The sequence below is a fragment of the Python bivittatus genome, unplaced genomic scaffold (genome assembly GCF_059951505.1).
Source record: "Python bivittatus isolate LINGU-HERP-01145 unplaced genomic scaffold, Pbiv_v1 ctg000700_np1212, whole genome shotgun sequence".
Taxonomy (NCBI): Eukaryota; Metazoa; Chordata; class Lepidosauria; order Squamata; family Pythonidae; genus Python; species Python bivittatus.
In genome coordinates, this window is record NW_028277098.1 from 63,085,813 (window position 1) to 63,108,110 (window position 22,298).

Consider the following 22,298-nt stretch of genomic DNA (forward strand, 5'->3'; position numbering starts at 1 on the left):
GATGTCACCGCCCGGCAGCTCTCCAGGAACGCGCTTTCCCCTGTTGCAAATCTTTTTTCCCCCCCAGAGTGCAGAGGGCGAGGGCGACACAAAAGACCGCCCATAGATGACGTCGCGCAGCGAGGTTGAGCGAGTTCGGCGTGCAGATTTTTTGCAGCGGGCAAAGCGGAGAGGAAGTGGAATGTTGGCGAATCGCTCGTAAGCTTCTTTATGCCGACCTCGCCGGGAATTCATTGGTTGGGAAATATGATTAGGAGCTCTGGTGCTCGAAAGTAACATTGTCTCCTAAGCGAATAGCCTGGCCCGCAAGGCTGCGACTCCGATGGCACCAGAGCCAAAGCAAAGCCCGCTCTCTGGGGCTGAGCTGATGGCCGGTTTGGGAATTTCGGCCCTTCACAGTCACGCTTTCGCCGGCTGCATTTCGGGTTTTCCTTAAATCTCGGAGGCCGCCGGAAAAGAGTTGGCAGTGCTGTTCCAAATTCTTCAAGAAGTCCGCATGCGAATTATATGCTCTTGGTCAGCATTTGCTGCTGGAGGTGCCAGGTTTGATTTCCAAAGGAATTAAGCCAACCCCATCCAGAAGGCAGCCTTACCCTCCAGTCCCAACCCCCCTATTTTTAGGTTTTCCATATTTAGGAGCCCCAAAGTGCTTGCATGACTTGCTTATTCATGGTTAACTTTCCATGGTTAGTTTAATGCAGATTCCTGGGATCTCAGGAAACACAACCACAACCTAACCATGGTGGGTTAAAACAGTTTCTACTTTCTGCTTGCTCATGTCATACAAACCCAAGGATAGAGACCATGTGCTGCAGTGACCCTAGTTCAAATGCCCAGTCATCTACAAATCTTGATGGTTGATCAGTTTGGCTCAGTTTCTAGAGTCCCATGTATTTTGCTGCCTTAACTGAGAGAGACGAGGCAGAGGGGAAGAGAATTACATATACTCCCTAGAGTTGCTTTAAGGCAGAATTTTACTGAAAAGTCTCCATTGTGCTGTAGTTTCATTTGGAGCCGCCACAATGTGATGAGGAAATCCTTACCTAGCATACAGTTTTACTTATTTGCTATAGCTTTGTCTTCCCTAATTTCATAAACAGATGGAGCAATAAAAAGACTGTTTTGGAGAAATTATTAGTTTAGAGCAACCTTTCTTCCACAACCTGGTGCTCTTCAGCTGAGATTTGGCATCCTCAAATTTCCAGCCAGCACAACAATGTTGCAGGAGACTAAGGCTGGGTTAAAGCACAATAGAATCTTTCTGTTTGTGGCTTAGTATGTTGTATGAACCCAGACATTGTGATTTGTAAACTATGGTTAATAGTTTAGTGTGTTGCAAAACCCAGCTAATTGTCTTTTATTCAATAAATAATTATTAAACTGATTATATGTAAACACAGCCTTAGAGTTATAATTCAGGAATATCTGGTAGGCCACAGATTTTCTTTTCCTGCTTTGGTAGTTTAAATAATAATGCTTATTTGCAGGATTGTTTGCATTTATAATAAAAAAATCCCTAAAGATCACATTTTTTCTTGCTCTTGCTGAAGAGATTTTCTTAAGCTTAGTGTGATAGACTTGCCAAATTGATGTGATTCAATGTATGCATCAGTTTATTCCGAGGTAACACTGAACAGGACTACAGCCCTAACACATGAAGTATGGCTATATTTGCACATTGTATGGCCTTATGTTTGCTTAATTGTGGTTTATTGTTTAAAACAAGATTAGTTCTGTGGTGTGAATCTAGCCACTCAGCTGTGAATTTAGCACTGCATTCCTGCTGCAGTCATAAACTGAAATGAGGTGGTCTGAACAGCAGATAACAGAGGTGCTGTAAGCTTCTGGGTCATTGTTTAATAGGGAAGGAAGAGGGGTGGCTTCATACATGATCATGTTGGGATGATAACAGAAGTGCAGCCTCGCCCTTGTCCTTTCTTTGCTTTGGCAGCTTCCTTTGTCAGAAATTCAGTTCCAGGAAAGCAGTGCCACGTCTCTTCCCGGTGAAGGATGGCTGGCCAAGGTATCTGGAAGAGGAAGTGTTACGTATGCCACCTTGAGCTCCTGAAGGAAAGATGAAACGTACATCTAAAAAAGAAATGAATGAGCCTTGGTTGTCTTAGTTTTTTTAACACACTTATCTGTAAATGTTGCTATACAGAATGTTCTGGTTGTGGTGATATAACATGATAGGCCACATACAAGCCACATTGTATATTGTATGAAAACTCAGAATTCTAGGCAGAAAAAAGATCCTGGATTGCCATGGCATTATAGGCTCTGAATTACTTTAATGATGGGAAGGAATCCAGCTGGTCCCATATTTCTCAATATTTCCAATATGGAAATACCATAATAGAGAAGCATGGTGATTTTCTCATCTCACATAGCCATTGTAATAGCAGAAGAGTGAAGAGGGAAAAGGGACGCAAATATGGGCCTGATCCAGTGTGCTAATTTATTGGTTTAATTCATGAATTTTAAAAGTTAGGGCCTCGGTGCTGCATAAATCTGGATAACTACTAGGTAGTAGGAAAGCAATTAAGAAACAGCTTTTTTTGATGCCATCAAGTAGTTGTCAAGACTTTTGCAGTCAAGCCATATAATGAAATATATAATTAAATGCATCTATTAAACTCTATATGAAATGTCCTTGCAAAAAAGGAACTAAGAAAGTAAGCACAGTGTTTACATATGAATCCTGTGATAAAAAAAATCATAGAAGTGAAGTGAATAAAGCAGTCAGCCTTTCAAAAAGTGTAAGTTTGGTGTAAAACTTGCAAGATTTCTAAAAGAAATAATTCTAGCTAGATTTTTATCTGGCCTTTTATGTATCATTTTGGAACCCTAATTTGGATTTGTTGTATCTGGGTACTTAAAGTGGACTGCAAAGTTAGTCTTCTTTGAGCTGAATTTGATTCCTGATGATTTCATGGCCTTACCCAGAGTCTGTTTGTCCTTGAAACACTGTGACATACATTTATTTATTTGGTTTTTTCATTATTTATTAGATTTATGTCCCATCTTTTTATTATTTGTACACCTCAAGGCAGTGTATAAAATGGCTGGGCTGTGTCAACATAGGGAGTTAAAATGAGAAATTGAATGCTGTTGGTTGACCAATCCTGTCCGTGAACCTGCTGGAATGAGAGACCTATCCAGCCTGCAGAAGGGAACTCTGTTATTGTTGCTGCTCATTTGCAGCAGAATGTTCAGCAGATCGTTCTGATGCAAATGACTCCTTTGTAGCAGTAAGGTCTCCCATTTCTTTGTAAATTATCTTGGGAATACCACTGAAGGGCAGTGTAAACATTGTTTAGCACACTGTTGATAATGTGCAGCTAATACGTGTGGACTTTCAATTTCTAAGAATATTACATTGCAAGTGTTATGAGAGATATTAACTGTATGTGTTATAAGCATTCAGAAGCATATAGAAAGTTCTTTCTGACTGCATCACATCAGAACAAATGTGGAAGGGGCATATGTTGACATTCTTCTCTGTGTGAAAAACATTTGGCATAACAAACTGAAGAAGCGACTTCTTGCTTTTATATGCTAGCTTTGCACGTACAAACTTTCTGACATACATGAAATCTAAACATGCAAAAAATTCCTAATAATTGTTATTTTTTAAAAATGCAAGAATGTCCTGTGTGAGTTTTTAAAATAATTTGGATCTGTTCAGAGACTGTGATATCACATGTTTCACTGTAATTTGCTGAGCTGCACATGTTGCCTAGGGTCAGCTGTTATGAATCATTCACTGCAACAACAGAGTTTGTGGTTGATTATTGAACAGCCATAAAAAAGACAGAAGTTGTGTTTCTGTCAGTTTTCCCTTCAGGTCATTTATCCCATCTAATAAGTTAATTTGAAAAATCTGTATTGATTTATGAATGGTTACTTGGGGAGGATAGTGGCAGAAATACTTCATTCTGTGGCACAGTTGTGTTCCTCTTGAAGAAATGTATATAATTCCATTTTGAAAAATGCCCAATACTCTCCATAATGAAATATGAAAGAGTGTTTTGCAGATTATTTTAAAACATGTTATAATGTCTACCTGCAATATGGATAGGATAGATGCAAATCAAATGTGCTAAATTTTCTTTTCACTTGGCGGACATCCTGCTTGGTGACATTGTTCTCTGATCTTTTCCTGACAAGATTCTGTGACTTGCATCCAGGGTGACTTTGTAGGCCATTCTTCTCCAATCTGGTGGTCTCTATATATGGCAGCTTACAATTCCTAGAATTCCCAACCAAACTCTTTGGAGGCATGAAGTTGGGAAAGGATTTTTTTAGATGAAAGGCAATGATGATTCTTCATATGATATTATATGTAATGAAATACATATACTTAAATGAATATATTAAACTGCTCAGCATAGTGGAATGCAGCTCCAACTCCTAATAAAAACTTGATGAGCCAAAACATTTTACCTTCCCAAATGTTGACAGTGCACATTGGAGAAGTACACTAAAAAATCCTCTGAGATGTAGCAAAGTGCCCTGCGTCCACTTCTCTTGAATATTTCATTGCTCATGTGCCTCCACTTGTAGAAGCAATGTACCATTGGAGGCAAACTCATTAAAAAAACTCTGTTCTGTTACTTGCCTTCATCTATGAATTCTGTCCTCTTCCAATACTGCACCGCTAAGTAGACTTCTCATGTGAACAGTTATGTACATAAAAAACCCAAGTAAAATTAAAATATGTGATTTCATAACTGACAAAGCCAAAATAGGCACAACCAACAGCGAAGAACAATGATTAGGTATCAACTCAGCACACAAAAGTACGTAGACACTCAAGGAAAATGGAAAGATACTAGAGCAAAATAATCCATGATTCTTCTTGGCTGGCCCTCTTGTTTATGAGGTTGTACTAATGGTGAAGTGAGGGAGAAAAAAGACTGGTATTTTCCAGTTTTCCATTCCAAGCCACCAACTCTGGAAGGATCCTTTCAGTCATGTTAGAGTGACCATTAGATGGAAGAATCCTTTCAGTCATGTTAGAGTGACCATTAGATAGAAGCTGATCTAACTGGGGACAGACAAAAAGAACAAAGTTTCCAAATAGTCCTCCGGTCCAGGTTCCATGAGATCTATAGACACATCCTTTGTTTTCCAAGTTATGTATGTGTGTTGCAAGGCTGTAAGCATACATTTTCTTAATCCTATTGGCCTACCATCTCTTATACCATCAGACTGAACATTAAGGCACTGTCATTTTAGGCTTTAGAGATCTATATTGCTTTGTTTTTTTCAATACAGCCCAAAAGTCAATTTATTAGAATTAAGCGCAAAACACTGGCTTAAAGAAACTGCTACACGTAACAAATTGGAGCCCTCCCTTTAGTTTCAAGGAATGGTACCAACAGTATATTTTTTACAATGAAGACCAATATGAGGAAAAAAATGTTTGTAAACCTACAGTTCGTGTTTTTTCACTACTTCTGGCTGAGTTTTTGCTGAGACAGAATGCCTGCCTTTGAAACTGACTCTTTTATAGAGAAAGAACTAATTCTTTAGAAGTTTGGATCCATTCATGAATGGCATTTAGTTATGTGTGATGTCTTTATCAACTTTTGCTTATCTAAAAAGATTAGGTAAAGAATCACCATATCATAAATAGAAAATGGTGGCTGCCTCAGGAAATAAATGCTGGGGGTTGGTCTGAAAACTACATGATTTGAGTCTCCCTTCTCTCTCCCCTGCCAACCCCAACATCTCAGTAACCTGTTTGGTATGGTGGAACGTGCTGTCCTGTTGTTGCTATAGTAAGATACAGCTGCTGGCCCAGTTCTGTTTTCCAGTGTCCTTCATGTCAAGGAGCATCATGTCTGGAACCGGCCTTGTTAAATTCTATACTTTGCTACCATATTTATACACTGTTCTGTGTATCGTGGTAGCTCCATCTTCCCCATTTCTTAGGTGAGGACAGTCTTCCTCAATCTAATCTTTTCACAAGTGTTGGGATTATAATTGCAGAACTCCCAGCCAGTGTGTTATTTAATAAATTTAGTTTACCAAGATCAGTAGAGAATCTGAATGAGTACCGAAGGGTCCATAGATAACATGTTAATTCTTTACCTGTTAAAGGCAAATCCCAATGTTCTCAATGTACACACACATACACACACAGAGCAATATTATCCTTTAGGATAGGGAGAGGTACATTTTTGGTACCTGGGGGCTGCATTTAACATTCTCTAGGAGAAGAGTTGCAGTGGACAGCTGCAGTATGAGTTGGTATAAAGAGGCGGAGGTGTGTAGCCAAGAGCAGGATTTTCTTGCTTTTTCCCTGGAATGTTGGGAGGAGTTGCAGATTTCTTTAATGTTTTTCAATGGTATAATTTATAGCTTTGATGTGTTTCCTTTCTTAAGGTGGCAGGAAATATTGCTGTCAGTTTTCACAGTTGTGGTCCTGGGAAGCTCCAAGGTCTTCCGGAAAGGTTCACGGTAACGATGGCTGGTGTGGGTCTACCGGGCTGTGTGGCCGTGGTCTTGAAGTTTTGTTTCCTAACGTTTCGCCAGCACCTGTGACCGGCATCTTCAGAGTGCAGAAGCACAGACAGGAGCAGTTCTCTCTGTGCCCAGGGTGAAGTGACCCTTCTGTGGGTATTTATAGAGATCTGGGGGTGTGGGTGTGGGTGGGGTTGGGTTACTAGTGGCTGCTTGTTTTGGAGTCAGCATCTGTGTGTATTTTCCTGGGGATTAGGCAGGGTTTTTTCTTCTACTGAATTGTTAACGAGGGGCTGCTGGGGGTGATTAGCAAGTTCATTGTGTGAACTGTTCACATGTCCTGGTGGTTGAGCTGAGTTCGTTGACCTTTTGCAGGCTGTATTTTTCAGGATTGGTAGCCAGGTTTTGTTGATTTTTAGACTCTCCTCTTTTTTATTGAAACTGTGCTGGTGTTTGTGAATCTCAAAGGCTTCCCGGTATAGCCTGGTATAGTGGCTGTTGGTGTTGTCCAGTATCTCTGTGTTTTCAAATAGGATTTTGTGTCCAGTGTGCTTGAGAGCATGTTCAGCTACTGCAGATTTTTCTGGTTGCTGTAGTCTGCAGTGTCTTTCGTGTTTTTTTATCCTGGTATGGATGCTGCGTTTTGTGGTCCCGATGTATACTTGTCCGCAACTGCATGGTATGCGGTATACTCCTGCAGCGGTGAGGGGATCCCTTTTGTCTTTTGCTGATTTTAGCACTTCTTGTACTTTTCTGGTGGGTCTGAAGATTGTTTGGAAATTGTGTTTTTCCATCAGTTTTCCCATGCGGTCTGTGACCCCTTTGATATAGGGCAGAAATACTTTATTGGTGGGTGGCTGTTTTTCTTCTTCAGTCGCATGTTGCTTTCTTGGTTTGATGGCTCTTTTTATTTCATTCTTGGAGTAGCCATTCGCTTGTAGGACCCAATTAAGGTGTTTAAGTTCAGAGTTTAGGAATTGGGTTTCGCAGATCCGATTGGCACGATCCATGAGGGTTTTGATAATGCCTCTTTTCTGACGTGGGTGGTGGTTGGAGTTTTTGTGTAGGTACCGGTCTGTGTGGGTGGGTTTTCTGTAGACTTTGTGTCCTAATTTGAGGTCTGGTTTGTGTATGACCAACGTGTCTAGAAATGGAATTTGGCCGTCCGCTTCTTTTTCCATGGTGAATTGTATATTGGGGTGGATGCTGTTTAGGTGGTTCAGGAATTTCTGTAGGTCTTCTTCATCCTGACTCCAAATTGCGAAGGTGTCATCCACAAATCGGAACCAGACTGTTGGGGTAACGGGTGCGGTTTCTAAAGCCCGTTTTTCTCGATGAAATGTCCTGAGTCTCTGATATGGGCTGGAGTCTGTCCCACGTGGGTCTGTAGAAGGGTGGCCAGATGTTTGGATAATTCATATGTCGGGGAGCCAATGGCGCTTACGATGGGTCTGAGTGGGATCGAGTCTTTGTGGATTTTGGGGAGTCCGTATAGTCTGGGTGTAAGGGCTTCTGTCTTGCATATGTGTTGAAGTGCGTTTCATGCACTACATGGAACATGGACGTTGGTCATACGCAAACCAGACCTCAAATTAGGACACAAAGTCTACAGAAAACCCACCCACACAGACCGGTACCTACACAAAAACTCCAACCACCACCCACGTCAGAAAAGAGGCATTATCAAAACCCTCATGGATCGTGCCAATCGGATCTGCGAAACCCAATTCCTAAACTCTGAACTTAAACACCTTAATTGGGTCCTACAAGCGAATGGCTACTCCAAGAATGAAATAAAAAGAGCCATCAAACCAAGAAAGCAACATGCGACTGAAGAAGAAAAACAGCCACCCACCAATAAAGTATTTCTGCCCTATATCAAAGGGGTCACAGACCGCATGGGAAAACTGATGGAAAAACACAATTTCTAAACAATCTTCAGACCCACCAGAAAAGTACAAGAAGTGCTAAAATCAGCAAAAGACAAAAGGGATCCCCTCACCGCTGCAGGAGTATACCGCATACCATGCAGTTGCGGACAAGTATACATCGAGACCACAAAACACAGCATCCATACCAGGATAAAAGAACACGAAAGACACTGCAGACTACAGCAACCAGAAAAATCTGCAGTAGCTGAACATGCTCTCAAGCACACTGGACACAAAATCCTATTTGAAAACACAGAGATACTGGACAACACCAACAGCCACTATACCAGGCTATACCGGGAAGCCTTTGAGATTCACAAACACCAGCACAGTTTCAATAAAAAAGAGGAGAGTCTAAAAATCAACAAAACCTGGCTACCAATCCTGAAAAATACAGCCTGCAAAAGGTCAACGAACTCAGCTCAACCACCAGGACATGTGAACAGTTCACACAATGAACTTGCTAATCACCCCCAGCAGCCCCTCGTTAACAATTCAGTAGAAGAAAAAACCCTGCCTAATCCCCAGGAAAATACACACAGATGCTGACTCCAAAACAAGCAGCCACTAGTAACCCAACCCCCCCACCCCAGATCTCTATAAATACCCACAGAAGGGTCACTTCACCCTGGGCACAGAGAGAACTGCTCCTGTCTGTGCTCCTGCACTCTGAAGATGCCGGTCATAGGTGCTGGCGAAACGTTAGGAAACAAAACTTCAAGACCACGGCCACACAGCCCGGAAGACCCACACCAGCCATCGTATGCCGGCCGTGAAAGCCTTCGACAATACGTTCACGGTAACATTTGGCACATATTAGTCTGCCCACATCTGCTTTATGGGATTGCTGATGCATTTAGAATGTTGATGCATTGTTCAACCCTTCATGATTCTTCCTTTCCAGAAAATCACACAGAGATATCAAAGCTATAGGCACAAAGTATTATTTTAGGAATACAAAAACTATTTTTATTAAGGGTTTCAGATGATTAAAAAAGATTCTCAGTTAATCATTCATCTGTTTACTTAAGTCATTAATTTTACATACATTTGCAAGTATGCCTTCTTGCTCTGTTGTTGAACAGCAGGGTCTTAAGGAGGCCTTAATCCCTCCCGTTTCCAGGCCAGAATGAGAAAAGTAAACAATTGTGCTGATCAAAGATGCAGACCTGCTTTCTTTTGCAAAGAGAAAATCTCACAATCAGGCTGGATTCACAAGGTATTCAGTCAAAATATATTTTGATTAGTGTGGATAAACAAGTTGTGTAAACCAACCAGTGTGGTTTGTAAATTACGATCAACTTAGACCAGTGCACTTTATTCAATAAATCATGGCTTAGCCAATTGTGTGAACCCAGCTCCAGTCTAGGACTATGACACTGTATTTTGAGTTTGAAGTACTCAAATTTACTTGACAAGAGAAGACAAAATCAGCATAGCTCTTGATACTGAGAACTGACATACCTAAACAGCCCTTCTCCCGGAATCTCAAGGGATTTACATTTGTAGATAAAAGTCATAATCTTGATTGCATTTCACATGGAAAACAAAGAAACAGATAGGGAGTATGATTTTGCTGCTGAAAGGAAGATAAGAATAGGACCTTGGGGCTTACATTTTTCTATTCTCTAAGCCTCTTAAGAGACAACTGGAGCTAATCCCACTCTGTTATTCCCACGATCAAAGACAGAGTAGTACTGGCCAATAAAAACATCTCCCAGAATCCAGAGTGGCCCAGTTGCAGTGTCTATATCTAAACCTTGAAAGCCGCTGGTGCACAGGTTCATCCCATCGCTATTGGCCTATGGGAAAGAGGATGTGTAAACTTGAATTATGAGAACCAATCATGTTCAGATTTGTATGCCAACATTTATGCACATGCAAGAGCAGTTTTAAACACAGAAATTAAAATGCTAGAAGTTGAAGTCCCTATATCTGGAGGATGACCAGGCTGGGGAAGATTGTTGTAGATCTTCCAACACGCAGCTAAGGACTGAGATAGAAGGAAGAAGACAATGACTGGACACTCAGCCAATCACTTTAGCGTAAATTAGAAAAATTCTAATGGTGGCTTGAGGGTATGGAGGAGTCATGGAATCTCTAGCCTGAGGACATGACATGTAACAACTTGTGAGTTTAAAATAAAAATGATGGCAGCACTAGTCCAATGTTTTTGAAGACACCATGTTAAGGAAGAGTATGTTCTTCAGCCTTCCATTTAGTCACCTTCTTGTATCTAAATATTACAGACTCTTCCCATTCATCTCTTTTTCTCCTTTCATGTGCTGATCTATAAAACTGAACCTCAAAGAATGTGAGCAGGGGAGAAGCAGACTTTCTGCACTGCCATCTCCGAAGGATTCTTGTGTCAGTATGAAAAGACAGACTCCTGGTATGCTGCCAACTATATAAGTAATGAAATTAGCTTCACTATAATACATTTTGTAGTACAATAATAGCATCATAAATCAGAGTAATTTCCTACCCTAAAAAGGAAGGAATGCCTGAAAGGTACATGTAAGAATATATATGGGTGCCTTCAAGTCAGTGTTATATGTGTGTATGTTCTTTATGAACTTTGCATATATGTCTTCTCATAATGACTAAGATGTTTGGCAAGAGGGAGTAGCTTGCTTTATTGTGTGGGGTGGGATCACACCCCCAAGATAAAATGCATTGCAAAAAAGAGAAAAAAGGCCACAGATTTATGAATGCTAATATATATGTATAGATGAAGGTTTGTTAAAATGAAAATGTTAGACCTCACAGTTGAATCACCTGACCTAATCTTTTGGATTAGCCCCAGTTTGTTGTGATACCTAATGAAAAGTTCTGGAGAATTCAAAGACTCTGGACCTTTTTATGTCGTAGTCATTTATTCTAATTAGGCTTATAGGGAGGTGGAGGCTTGGGGAACCCATTCTTCTTAAACATTCTTTTACTCCATAAATTGACTTAGCAAGATCAAATAAGCTTCCCCCTATTTTTTGTTGCACCTTAACTTTTAGGTTAGCCACAAAATTAATTCTAATAAAGATTTTGATCTAGTATCTAGGGTTTTTTTTCCCCCCTTCTGGACAAACAAGGCTGTCATTGTGGTAAATATTCCTTTCCCCACTGCACCTTTTCAGCAGCAATAGAACTTGGCAAACACATACGCATTTGCACAACTCCTTCCTTCCTTCCTTCCTTCCTTCCTTCCTTCCTTCCTTCCTTCCTTCCTTCCTTCCTTCCTTCCTTCCTTCCTTCCTTCCTTCCTTCCTCTCCACTTGCCCATAAGCAGTGTATGTTATCAAACGGAATGAAGAAAATCTGTCCTTTCCTCTTTCTTTAGTTTTGTTTATTATGATGATAATTAAAGGTGTTAATAGCTGGCTAATTCTCATTAAGCAACCTTAATATGCATTCTTAGGAAGCCTGCTCTGACCTTTATCTAGCTTGTCTTTTCTGAATCTTAGGCACAAAACACCAGCTGAGCATCTGAACGGGGAAACTCTTACTAATACAACAGTGCTCTTTCCCCATGCCCCATTACCCAGTGCAAAGCTAAAGATAGTACCCCATGCTTTCCCAAGAATGACACATGTTCTGCCATACTGCATAGGAGGAAATGAGTAACAGCACTTACCATGAGGGTATAAGCCTCTGGAGTAAGAGGATAAGGATTTCCATTGATTGTGAAAGTGACAAGAGGCATCGCATTGAGATTGTTGCATTCCACAGTGTACTGCAGAACAATTGATATATGTTTGCAATAGTACAAATCCAGTATTTCAATTTAAAAAACAACCCTAGACAAGAAGATGGACAATATCTATTTTTCACTCCAAACGTTTTCTTTTAAACTCTGTTTCCCTTGTGAGATATTACATGCATATCTGAATCGATGTTTTCAAATATGCTAAGGCATTGAGCCAGGTTTCAGTCCAGAAATAGATATCATGGTATGGTATGGGTTAAGTACCCCCTTTCTTCCTTTACGTATGCTTTGCTCAATCTGTCTCCCTCCAAATGCTGCTTTTTATTTAAGAAAATTTCTGTGAAGGCTGCTTGTGAATATCCTAACACGCAATCTCAGAGTGCTTAAAAAAGACTGATTGCTTGAGGTGGGAAGAGGATCCAGGGCTAACCCCTCTCCCTTGCTCCATGCACTGCCTTCCACGTGTTTCTGCCCAGCAGCAACAGCATCATTTCTCATTCTCTGGCCAGCACCCAACAATTGCTTTAGGGGGTCATATCTATAGGGCAGCTAAAGGACTGGCAGGCCACTCTCAAAAGTTACACAACTTTGAGAGCAAAAGGCAGCTGCTTCAGAAGCTAAGTCAGGAGAGGAACGGGAGGAGGGGTTGGCCCAAATTCACTGCCTCTCCTAAGCCCCCCTTTAAAGCATCTGCTTCACATTTTGCCAAATGGTAGCTTTAGTTTTCTTTAAAGTTTAAAGAAATAGGATGTAACGAAATAGAAAGAAACAAAAAGAGGAAACAAAAGAAAGGATAAACTAGGAATGTAAAGAGACAGCTTTAGATTTAGATTTGTCCTAGATCAGCACCAGTCTTAGGAGGCTGTTACGGTTTCCAAATTGGGACCTACCTCATCATCCATTGGTTGTGCCCCAATTAATGTCTGCATTCGCTTTGTGTCTTCAGAAGGGCCCGTGATGAGAGAAGTTCCTGTGTCCACAATAGCCTGACATCCTTCTGCACAAAATGCAACTATCCCACCAACCTGGATACTGGAAAGAAAGAAGATGAGATAAACTTGAGATTTTTTTTTTCTTTGTTGGTGCTAAGGCAAGGAATCGCCTCTCCGTGATATTTACAGTGGTACCTCTTCTGCCAGCATTATAATAGGATGACTTGATCCTAACACTGTTTTCTTATTTTTGTTTTAATGTCTGCCACTTCTTTACTTGTTCCCCTTCGCAAAGATCTGTGCCTTGTATAGGTGATAGAGGTCAGAAGATTTTAAAGGGTAAATCAGATGCTATGTGTTGTACAACATTTTGGGTTGTGGCATGGGAGAAAAATATCTTTGTTTCCTAAAATGTGGACAGTGGTTGCAAAGCTGAAGAAACTTAGACAATATTCTAAACATCTCTACTTTGCTTTTCCATATATAAAAGAGGTGGGGGGGGGAGGAGAAGGGGGAATAGTCAAGTAATAAGACAGAATTTGTTTCATCCACAAGGAATTATTTACAACATCTGGAGGGCATCACATTGGAAAATACTGTTGTAGAACGATTATTTTCTTTTCTGTTACAGATGATATTTTTAATATACTGTACATCATCACCCAAATCACTTTCCTGGTTTTTAAATCTGTGAAGAATAGCTCTTTAACCTAAAGGATAAATGCATACCACATCCAGCCAAATAGTAAAGAGATGATTACAACTCATTGTAACAGTGGAAGGCTAGGACTCATGAAAAAGATGTGGTGCTTCTGTGAACGATTGGCAAGTCTGAGCCCTAAATGCACAATTACCCTGAATTCTAGCATTCATCAGTGTTAGAAAAGTTGCTATTATCTCAGAGAATCCCCCCCCCAAAACAAGATACGTACTTATCCAGTTGGATCTGCCAATATCCTTGCTTAGTGACTGGAATCCAGTTGAGGTTTCCACTGAAATGAGCTTCATCATAGCCACCAAAAATCAGTTCCCCTCCTACAGAAGAATCAGGGTTTCTGAAGAGAGAAAGAAGAAATAATTCTATTGAACATGTGCCTTTTCTTTGTGAGCTTTTCTATTACTGTATTCACTCTCTTCAAAATTCTAAACTTGAAGGACATAATCAGTGCCCCACGTTCTCTGAAGTAAAACTCCCAGGCTTCTCATGACAATCTTCTGGACTCTCTCCAGATCGTGCTTGTACGTTGGCTGAGTCGGAGAAAGGAAAGTGCACCCATGTAACTAATTAGCCTATCCTGTCCAGCCAGAAATGGTCGACACTTCAGTGGTTCGAGCCCAGCCTTCACATTAGCAGAGTGCTCCTGTTTCCTCCCCCAGTTCCTGTCAACCCAACGGTTCGAAAACTCATGTGAGTAGATAAATGGGTACTCTCCGGTGGGAGGAAAAATGCTGGCGGCACCTTGCAAAAAGGAGTCAGGAGCAGTTGCCAGTAGCGTGGAAGCCGCGCTTGCCCGAAAAAAAAAAAAAGTGCGAAGCAATGGAAACCCCGCCTCCTGCGCTCACCAGCTGGGCTCTGCTCTAGGAAGGAGGCACTGGCAAACCACTTCCGAAACACCTTGCCTTGAAAACTGCAAAGGATTCGTCCAAAAGCAGTCACTGCAGAGTCGGTAACGACTGAGTGCAGAGTTTAAAAAAAAAAAACCCTAAACAAAAATCAGGGTATATCCATAACTTGGCTCACTTTGGACTCTGGTCCCAACTATTCCAATCCTGGGATAAGGAGCCTTTGACTAACTTATACAGAAAGGAAAAGGCTTTCCTGCTGTACAATTGTTTTTTAAATAGCCAACCATGTGCTTGCCTTTGGTATTAGTTTTTACTGATTTTATGTAAAGCAGGCAGTGGTCTGGAAGGAAAAGTTACTAACTATTTGGCATGAAGAATCAACTTCTTCTACCTGTTCATGTAGACTGAGAATATTGGTAGGTCCACCAGGTTTTGGGCCATCATATTATCAAATACGGGGGTGACACCATCCACAGCCAGGGATGGATAGGCCAGACCAAGTATCCCATCAAATTCTGCGTCCAAAAAGGTGTTACCAGGCTCAGAGACACTTTCTGCGAACTGTTGATTGATTATAGTGAGTCCTTCAACCTGAAGAACAAAAGTCCCAGATATAAATTTTGTGGCAAGAAACCAGTCATACTAATGGTCCGTGGAATTCTTTTAAAAGGGAAAGCCAGCTAGCCTGCCTGCCTGCCTGCCTGCCTGCCTGCCTGCCTGCCTTCCCATGAAAAAAGACTGGAATTTGTATTTCACCATGGAGATTTTGGACAGCTAATGCTAGTTTGAATAAACTGTACTGAGATAGATGGAACAGTATTCTGGTTCAAGGTCAGGTTGAATTATATATTCAAAGTATAGGACCTTTCCCCACGATTGAGTTGAAGTGTTCTTTACCCATCCTCAAACTGGCAGAAAATCATACTGGTGTGTAATTTTCTGCCCCCATTCCCAACCCTATCCAGCTTCTGTTCCCAGTCACTGCAGTCAATTGACTTCCCTTCAAAATAATGGGTGACAAAGCTTAACATATTTTGCAAATGTTGGTGCTGCCTTGGATGGTACTGGAATACAAGATAAAATGCTACTTTCACAATGGTACTGCTAAGGGCAATTTAAGGCTATCTCATTGATGGGCTGGGGATGAGATGAAGACAATATGGGTGCAGAAGGAAAAAGATATTGCCAGAGCATGCTTGTGCTCTGGCTAAGTGGCAGTGTGGACATGACTATTGTAAGACTTAGTATATACAAAGTAAAAAAAAAAAAATCTAAACAAACTTCAAAGGTAGTCTGTCATTCTTTCTTGTTCTAAAACAGCCTTTCTCATCTGGGGTTCTGTGGAACTCTAGGGTTCTGCGAGAGGTCGCTAGGGATTCTACAAGAGATGATTGAAAAAGAAGGGGGGGGTGTTAAATTTTGCGCACTGTGCAATGCTAGCTATAAATAACATAATTTTTATGCAGAAGCTCCCTGAGACCTGAAAAACGTTTCAGTGGTTCCTCCAGGGTAAAAGGTTGAGAGAGGCTGTTCTAGAAGAAAGGAAGAACACACGGGAAACAAAGAACATTGTCCAGATAGCCCTTTCCATGATGGGACAGGGACAATTCTCCCTTGCCGCTCCATGCATATCTTTAAAACCTGCTTCAAGGGGTTGGGGGAATGCCCCCTGTGTTCATGTGTGGGGCATGGAAGACCACAGGAGGAAAGAGGGAAAGGGAAGGCCAGTTGCTCAAGTGGAAGATAGATTTAATCAGAGTTCTACTAATGAATTATATGGACACACATAGAAAATGAAAGCAAAGCCTATTAGTGATAACTTGCAACCTGGGTGCATACCACCAAAATATCTTATGGTCCAGTTTTGTAATGTGATGATCACTTTCCCTGAAAGGACATTGAAGCTATAAAGAACTGTGTATTTAGAACTCAGTGATAAACATATATACTGTAGTCCTCTACAGGCTGGATAATGTCTTACTGTAACAGAGAATAATTGGTTAAAGGATAAAGCATCACATTCTTTTTAAAATCACAATAGGATATTTCACTTACAATCACTTGATCCATTCCAATTATTCCTGTCAAGCTACCAGTGCCATAGTGAATGGAAAAAGAAGTACCCACTTCAGTGTAGGTGTTGGACTCTGATGGGTGAAATCTGGAATGTTCAACTGTAATTGAAAAAATAAAAAAGCTGAATGCTTGTATCTCTGACACCCCTTAATTGGCCTATGGACTTTTGCAGTCCATCCCTATGCATATTTACTCAAGTATGTTCAAGATTACAGCCTTATGAATCCACACAGCTATATACAATGAATGGAAAAATAAGTCTATTCTTAGACATAATAAATTATTTAAAATAAAGCAATATAAATGTTCTACTTATAGCATTGGTTACAAGATGACCATTTTGCACATGAGAGTTGCCATCTGATGCCACAGTGATCCGGTAATGAAAATATACTTCATGACTGTAACTATGCTAACCTAAGTTATACAAGCATTCCATATGCTATATGGTCTTATCTCATGTGCATATTTTTTCAAAAATAAGTTGTTTGGCATGCAATAGAGAATACTCATGAAAAAGTATGCAAAGGACAAGAACCTTGGGTTGCCATCCACGCTGTCTTATATTTTATAGTGAAACTTCCTTCTGAATAAACATACTTAGCATTGTGCTGCTAAATTATTATTACAAATCTTAACTTATCCAATTACTTTCAGGTAGGAGTTTCTACCTTTTTTTCATAACAAATCTTTTTTTCTGAATGCAATCTTATTTTAGCATTTATCACTGTAAATGTGTCCCCAAGTGGCGAGATTTGGTTTCTGTTTTGCAGAGTGGACAAAATGTTAGGATCCTACAGTTCAGTACCTAGACTGGAACTACAACAGAATGGTAGCTTACAGTGTTATACTTCTCCTCAATAACTGGATTTACAGTGTTGCACATAAAAAATGTGCTATGCCATGACTATTATGTGCAATTGTTTACCAGGAAATCAGATTACTGCAAATTGCTATACATATGGATTTACTGGAAGCATGAAGAACATTTACTGATATGCATAGTGCTAAGTTCTACAAGTACCTCTAACATTAAAAAATGTTAAGTTTTCACACAGCATAATTTAAAGTAAGTTTCTTATGGTCTCTGCCATGTGCAAATCAGTGTTTGGCATCTAAGAAACCCAACAGGCCTCTCTCTGGGTTTTATTAATGTGTATCCATTTTACATGGAGCAAAAATCAAGGTGATGTATCTAAAATCAGAAACATGCCCCTCTTCCCCCTTGCCCAATCCATACCACAAGCCTTGCTGACACAGTAAACAGATGGTACCCAGAGGTTGGAGGAACCAGTGTCAAAGAGCACAGTGAAATTCTGTGGAGGATTCCCAATGGAGATCTGTCCAAAGTATTCTACCTGCCAGAATAGGAACACAAGCACATTTTTATTTGTCACCCCTAGCATTTAAATGGCAATATTTTCTTGATAAAAATATGTATTTATTTTCCCAGTTGAAGTATCTCCTATTTTATTATCAGTATGCTCCTGGATGTATCCTTTTTGAGGCATAAGAATGTTACATAAATCCAAAGTCTAGAAGAAGAAAAAAGAGACATCTATTAGAATGTAAAGAAGTTGGCTCATTCTTCTGCTTTACCATCACAACCATACAGCAAAAGGAGTGTATTCAGGTATGTGTAAAAGGAAAAAGGATTTTTGGAGTAGATAGAACACTCTACAGGCATTCAGACATATCTAAAAAGGTGAGAAGTAATAGGGCATGGTCATGCATGCAAGCCTGGCCCTACCCTTCCACATTCTTCACACCTTTGCGTGCTAAGGCCTGCAGGGAGTATAATTGTGTCTGTTCACTTATTCACAAACTTTCCCATGATCAGGGACAAATTCAGCTAAGCTTAAGTATGTTCAACTGAGCTTGGTTGTAACTCTCCAGCAGATTTTGAAGCAGGCTGTGAAAGTCTTTGGACACATTTAGTTCTTAGGGAGGATGTGTGTGCTTGTATTATACACCAATTCTGTTTCAACCCACTTTCAGAGTTGACTAAGAGCAAGGAATATCAAGAGGTGGTGGAGTGTAGAATCTATATGTGGCACTCTATTTCTTGTTTGTAGAAGTGCTAAACTGCCAGCCTCCACCTATACTCAGCTTTTATATTTGCAAATGTAGCCAAATATTTCGCAGTCCTCTTAAGTATCCAGTGAAGACTTTGATACCCTTGAAATATCTGATTAAGTGGGAAAGATGTGGGAGTATCATTGTTCTCTCTTTTTTGCTTGGCAGACAGATACATACATCCATGTTTGAGGGATGGTATTTGCTTTGGGCTTTAGCATAATTATGAGGGCTGTGCAGTGCTTTAGAAGTGCCTTGGAGCACATAGGTCTAGAGACATAGCCCATGTTTGCAACTCTTTAAGGCAACTGTATCTTCTCCCCAGATGATAGTGCCCCATATCAGTAGAAATAATGAATATTCATAATGCATACATATAAACTGAATAGAACCCTTTGTCCAATGCCAGCATTGCATTCCTCAATGACCTCATAACATATAATAAACCAGCAATATGTGGCATGCTGTCAAATAATTCCAGGATTTCTATAGGCTGTGTTGTAAGTACAGGCTAAGAGTTTAATAAAACCAAATTCTGACATGGAAAAAATGGTCACTTTGTAGCTAACACATCTCTGCCCCCGTGGCCTCATTCATTCCTTTGGCTTTAAAACTTACATCAAGATAGTTAAGGAGGGGTTCGCTGGTTTCTTGAAATGCTGAGCAGTCTTGGGTGTACTGGATCGTGTCTATCTTATATTTTTTCCAAAACTGAGACAACTGCCCATGTTCCCTCAATATTTGCCGCAAAGATCGGTGTCTTTTCAGGGTAACTCTGGGGACGAAGGAAGGAGCTATATGGCTAATGCTGATTAACAGAAATAAGATAATGCGAAAAGCAATTTTATGAGGCAGTACTAGAATTCCACTGAGTTTAGGGTTTTTAATGTGTTCATATCTTGAAAACTTTGCCCATGGCACACATGAAAGTAATTATGTATCACATCCAACACTTGATTCTTTTTCTGAAAGAAATCCAATTCATCATAGTAGCAAATAGATCTCCTGTGATTCATCTTTCATCTGGCATTCACTGTTGTCCACTATGTGATTCCCACTAGCAACATTTCTTGCAAGGTGTGATTTGATGATTCTTCACCCTTAATATATTTATGAACAGTGGTGTTGGCAGTACAGGTATTTGGGGCAGAATGAACATCAGGATGGACTTGTTATATTTTGAAGAGAGTAAAGTAATACCCATAATTATTTTGGGACCCCTCCCGCCATACAATTAATACATCTAAACTTACCTAAATACACTACTGATTATTCACAAAACATTATTGCTATGTTTCTGCTGATACTGGAACTGTGCTGTATTTGTTTTGTAGGAAGTTCAAAAAGTTTCAAGGGACTGATACCCCCAGTGGAGCCTTGTAACTATGTAATTTCTAATGCTCAATTAGAAGAATTGGCGGGGGGGCAGAACAAGGAAGAAATGTGCTTACCTTTGCAATCCACTGGCCATCCAAATGTAAAACGTTAAGAGGATCAACCATTTCATTCTGGCAGTGGACTTCTGCTCTCCTTGACTTGTAGGTACTGAACAAAAGCTTTGTCCTTATATCCACTAACCAGCCCAGCAACTGAGATAAAACCTCAGGGGAAAATGTACAGTGTGAAAGCCACACCACTTAATGTCAACATGGCCCTTTTAGAAAAGACATTAGTCACTGCACATGATCAGAGATTAGACAGTTCTTTAACAGTGAAGCAGGAAGTGATTGGAGGAATTGACTGGAGGTGACTATAAAGAATGATGTAGATGTTCTTCATTTCATGGAATATGTTCTGTGGTAGGACTCACTTTTGGGCTCCTTTCTGTATATGGGACTGAATATGTACGAATTTACCATTTTTGTTCTAAAGCCCATACAAAAATGTATTGACAGAGAAAAGTATGCATGCAGTTCTTTGTTCAAAAGACCCACTAGCTAAAGAATCTTGATGGTGAAAATAAAGGCATTTTCCCACATTTTCATATTATAAATACTTTTTTTTTTTTTGGTGCCTTCAAGTCAGTTTTTGACTCCTGATGACTTCCTGGACTAGTCCCTGCAGTTTTCTTGGCAAGGTTTTTTTTCTCCTTTTTTTTTGGAAGTGGCTTGCCATTGCCTGCTTCCTAGAGCTGAGGGTGACTGGCCCAAGGTTACCCACCTGGCTTCGTACCTAAGGTGGGACTAGAGTTCACACGCCTGGTTTCTAGCCTGATGCCTTAACCACTATACCAAACTGGCTCTCCCACCAATATAATTAAGTTGAACATTTCTGTTCCTGAAGCATTGCACTTCCCAGATGCTGGGAACCCATATAGGGTGGCCATATATCCTGCTGGTCACATCCATATTTTTATACTTCTCCAGTTATACCATCTGCACTTACGGCCTTACTATGTTTCAACATTTTCACAATATCATTTACTTCCTCTGCATCAATTTTCTTATCATTTATAGCATTCATTTCAATTCCAAATTTCTAAAATACTCCAAGCATTTCTTCACTTCATTCATCCCAAATAATTTTAACACTTTTATTTTTTATTTTATTCACTCTACTGGAGGTTTCTTGTTTAGGTTTTTTTTTCCCACAAACTTCCAAAGTAATTTTTTATTTCCTTCCAAATTAATCTGCATTTTCTCTGCTTATTTTTATCTTAACTACTTCTTGTTCTCTTAGACTATGTCTTTGAAACTATAGTTTTCTCTCTTTACAGATTATATACTCTTTCTCTCATCCTCATTTCTTGCAACCAATTTTCTCATATGCTTCTTTCACTTCATTATTCTGCAATGTATATTTTATCATACTTCCCATTAGTGTATGGGACACTTCCTTCTTTGTATGCAAGACAAGAACTAAGGGAAAATAGAATTTTTCTGTTCTCTATTTGAAGGCCACCTGAAAGAAATGAAAAACTTCTCTTGATATCCATTGCATAGTAATAAAAATTCACATAGAAGGTACAATTCTACTTTATTAAGTGACAGATTAAACACATTAGCATAGTAGCTTCTAGGAGTGGGTGTCACATCTTTTCTGTTAAATCATGTCCCACCCACATTCATTTATTCATTTTAATGTATACCATCTCTGACTGCATTGTAGATTTTTGCTCCACCCGCATAATAAAGTATTGCCTGCAGAGATTCATACCAAAAATGTGTAAATGAAGAGCAATTTTGCTTTTAAAGCTAAGAGCAAGTGTCACTCAGGTTACAACCATTAGGAGTTTTGGTTGCTTGTTTCATAGCAACCTAATAAAGTCAGAATAATTTGCTTTTTAGTTGGGCCTCTTGTGGGTAAAGAAAGTATTTATATACTACTTGGATTTTCCTTCTTATGCTATCTTAACTTAATTTCCTTTGCTCCTTAGCTAGAAGGTTTTACCTATTGTATCTGTGAATTGTTATTTTTCAGGCAGTTTTGTACTACTTATGTATAGTTCAGCAATTTGCAGTTCACTTTGTTGGACCTGGTCTCTTAATTTAGCTAAATTAAACTATACTATAAGCAAGCTTTTGAGTTTTATGTACTCAAAACTTT

At 39.9% G+C, this 22,298-nt stretch overlaps 1 protein-coding gene and 1 long non-coding RNA gene across 6 annotated transcripts; one reads left to right on the forward strand and one right to left on the reverse strand.

Annotated features, from left to right (window-relative positions):
• The first annotated feature begins 63 nt into the window (after positions 1-63).
• Positions 64-14,984, forward strand: LOC148214232 (uncharacterized). Of its 3 annotated transcripts, XR_015798588.1 has the most exons (4): positions 64-198; positions 1,952-2,023; positions 10,714-10,794; positions 13,049-13,187. It is a non-coding gene; the product is annotated as an uncharacterized LOC148214232 (long non-coding RNA). The 3 variants fall into 3 exon arrangements; XR_015798589.1 differs by lacking the exons at positions 10,714-10,794; positions 13,049-13,187 and adding an exon at positions 14,265-14,984; XR_015798590.1 differs by lacking the exon at positions 10,714-10,794 and having other exon boundaries at positions 13,049-13,186.
• CTSE (cathepsin E) lies at positions 9,336-20,404 on the reverse strand. Of its 3 annotated transcripts, none has more exons than XM_025174272.2 (9): positions 20,204-20,404; positions 19,371-19,560; positions 17,917-18,034; positions 16,656-16,774; positions 14,992-15,191; positions 13,967-14,089; positions 12,993-13,134; positions 12,031-12,129; positions 9,336-10,204 (listed from the first exon to the last, which is right to left on the reverse strand). In XM_025174272.2, exons 1-9 carry the CDS (start codon positions 20,257-20,259, stop codon positions 10,040-10,042), a joined length of 1,212 nt encoding a protein of 403 aa, XP_025030040.1. In that variant the 5' UTR covers positions 20,260-20,404; the 3' UTR covers positions 9,336-10,039. The 3 variants fall into 3 exon arrangements, with proteins under 3 accessions (XP_025030040.1, XP_025030042.1, XP_025030041.1); XM_025174273.2 differs by having other exon boundaries at positions 9,337-10,204; positions 19,371-19,527; positions 20,204-20,397; XM_025174274.2 differs by lacking the exon at positions 19,371-19,560 and having other exon boundaries at positions 20,204-20,399.
• Between the last annotated feature and the right edge of the window lie 1,894 nt (positions 20,405-22,298).

Excerpts from the sequence above, each read along its gene's own strand:
- CTSE (XM_025174272.2), bottom strand. The coding sequence starts at position 20,259 with ATGAAATGGTTGATCCTCTTAACGTTTTACATTTGGATGGCCAGTGGA. Across the intron at positions 19,561-20,203 it reads ATGGCCAGTGGATTGCAAAG|CATTAGCCATATAGCTCCTT; the intron begins GTAAGCACATTT and ends TCTGTTAATCAG. Across the intron at positions 12,130-12,992 it reads CACAACCAATGGATGATGAG|TACACTGTGGAATGCAACAA; the intron begins GTAGGTCCCAAT and ends ATTGTTCTGCAG.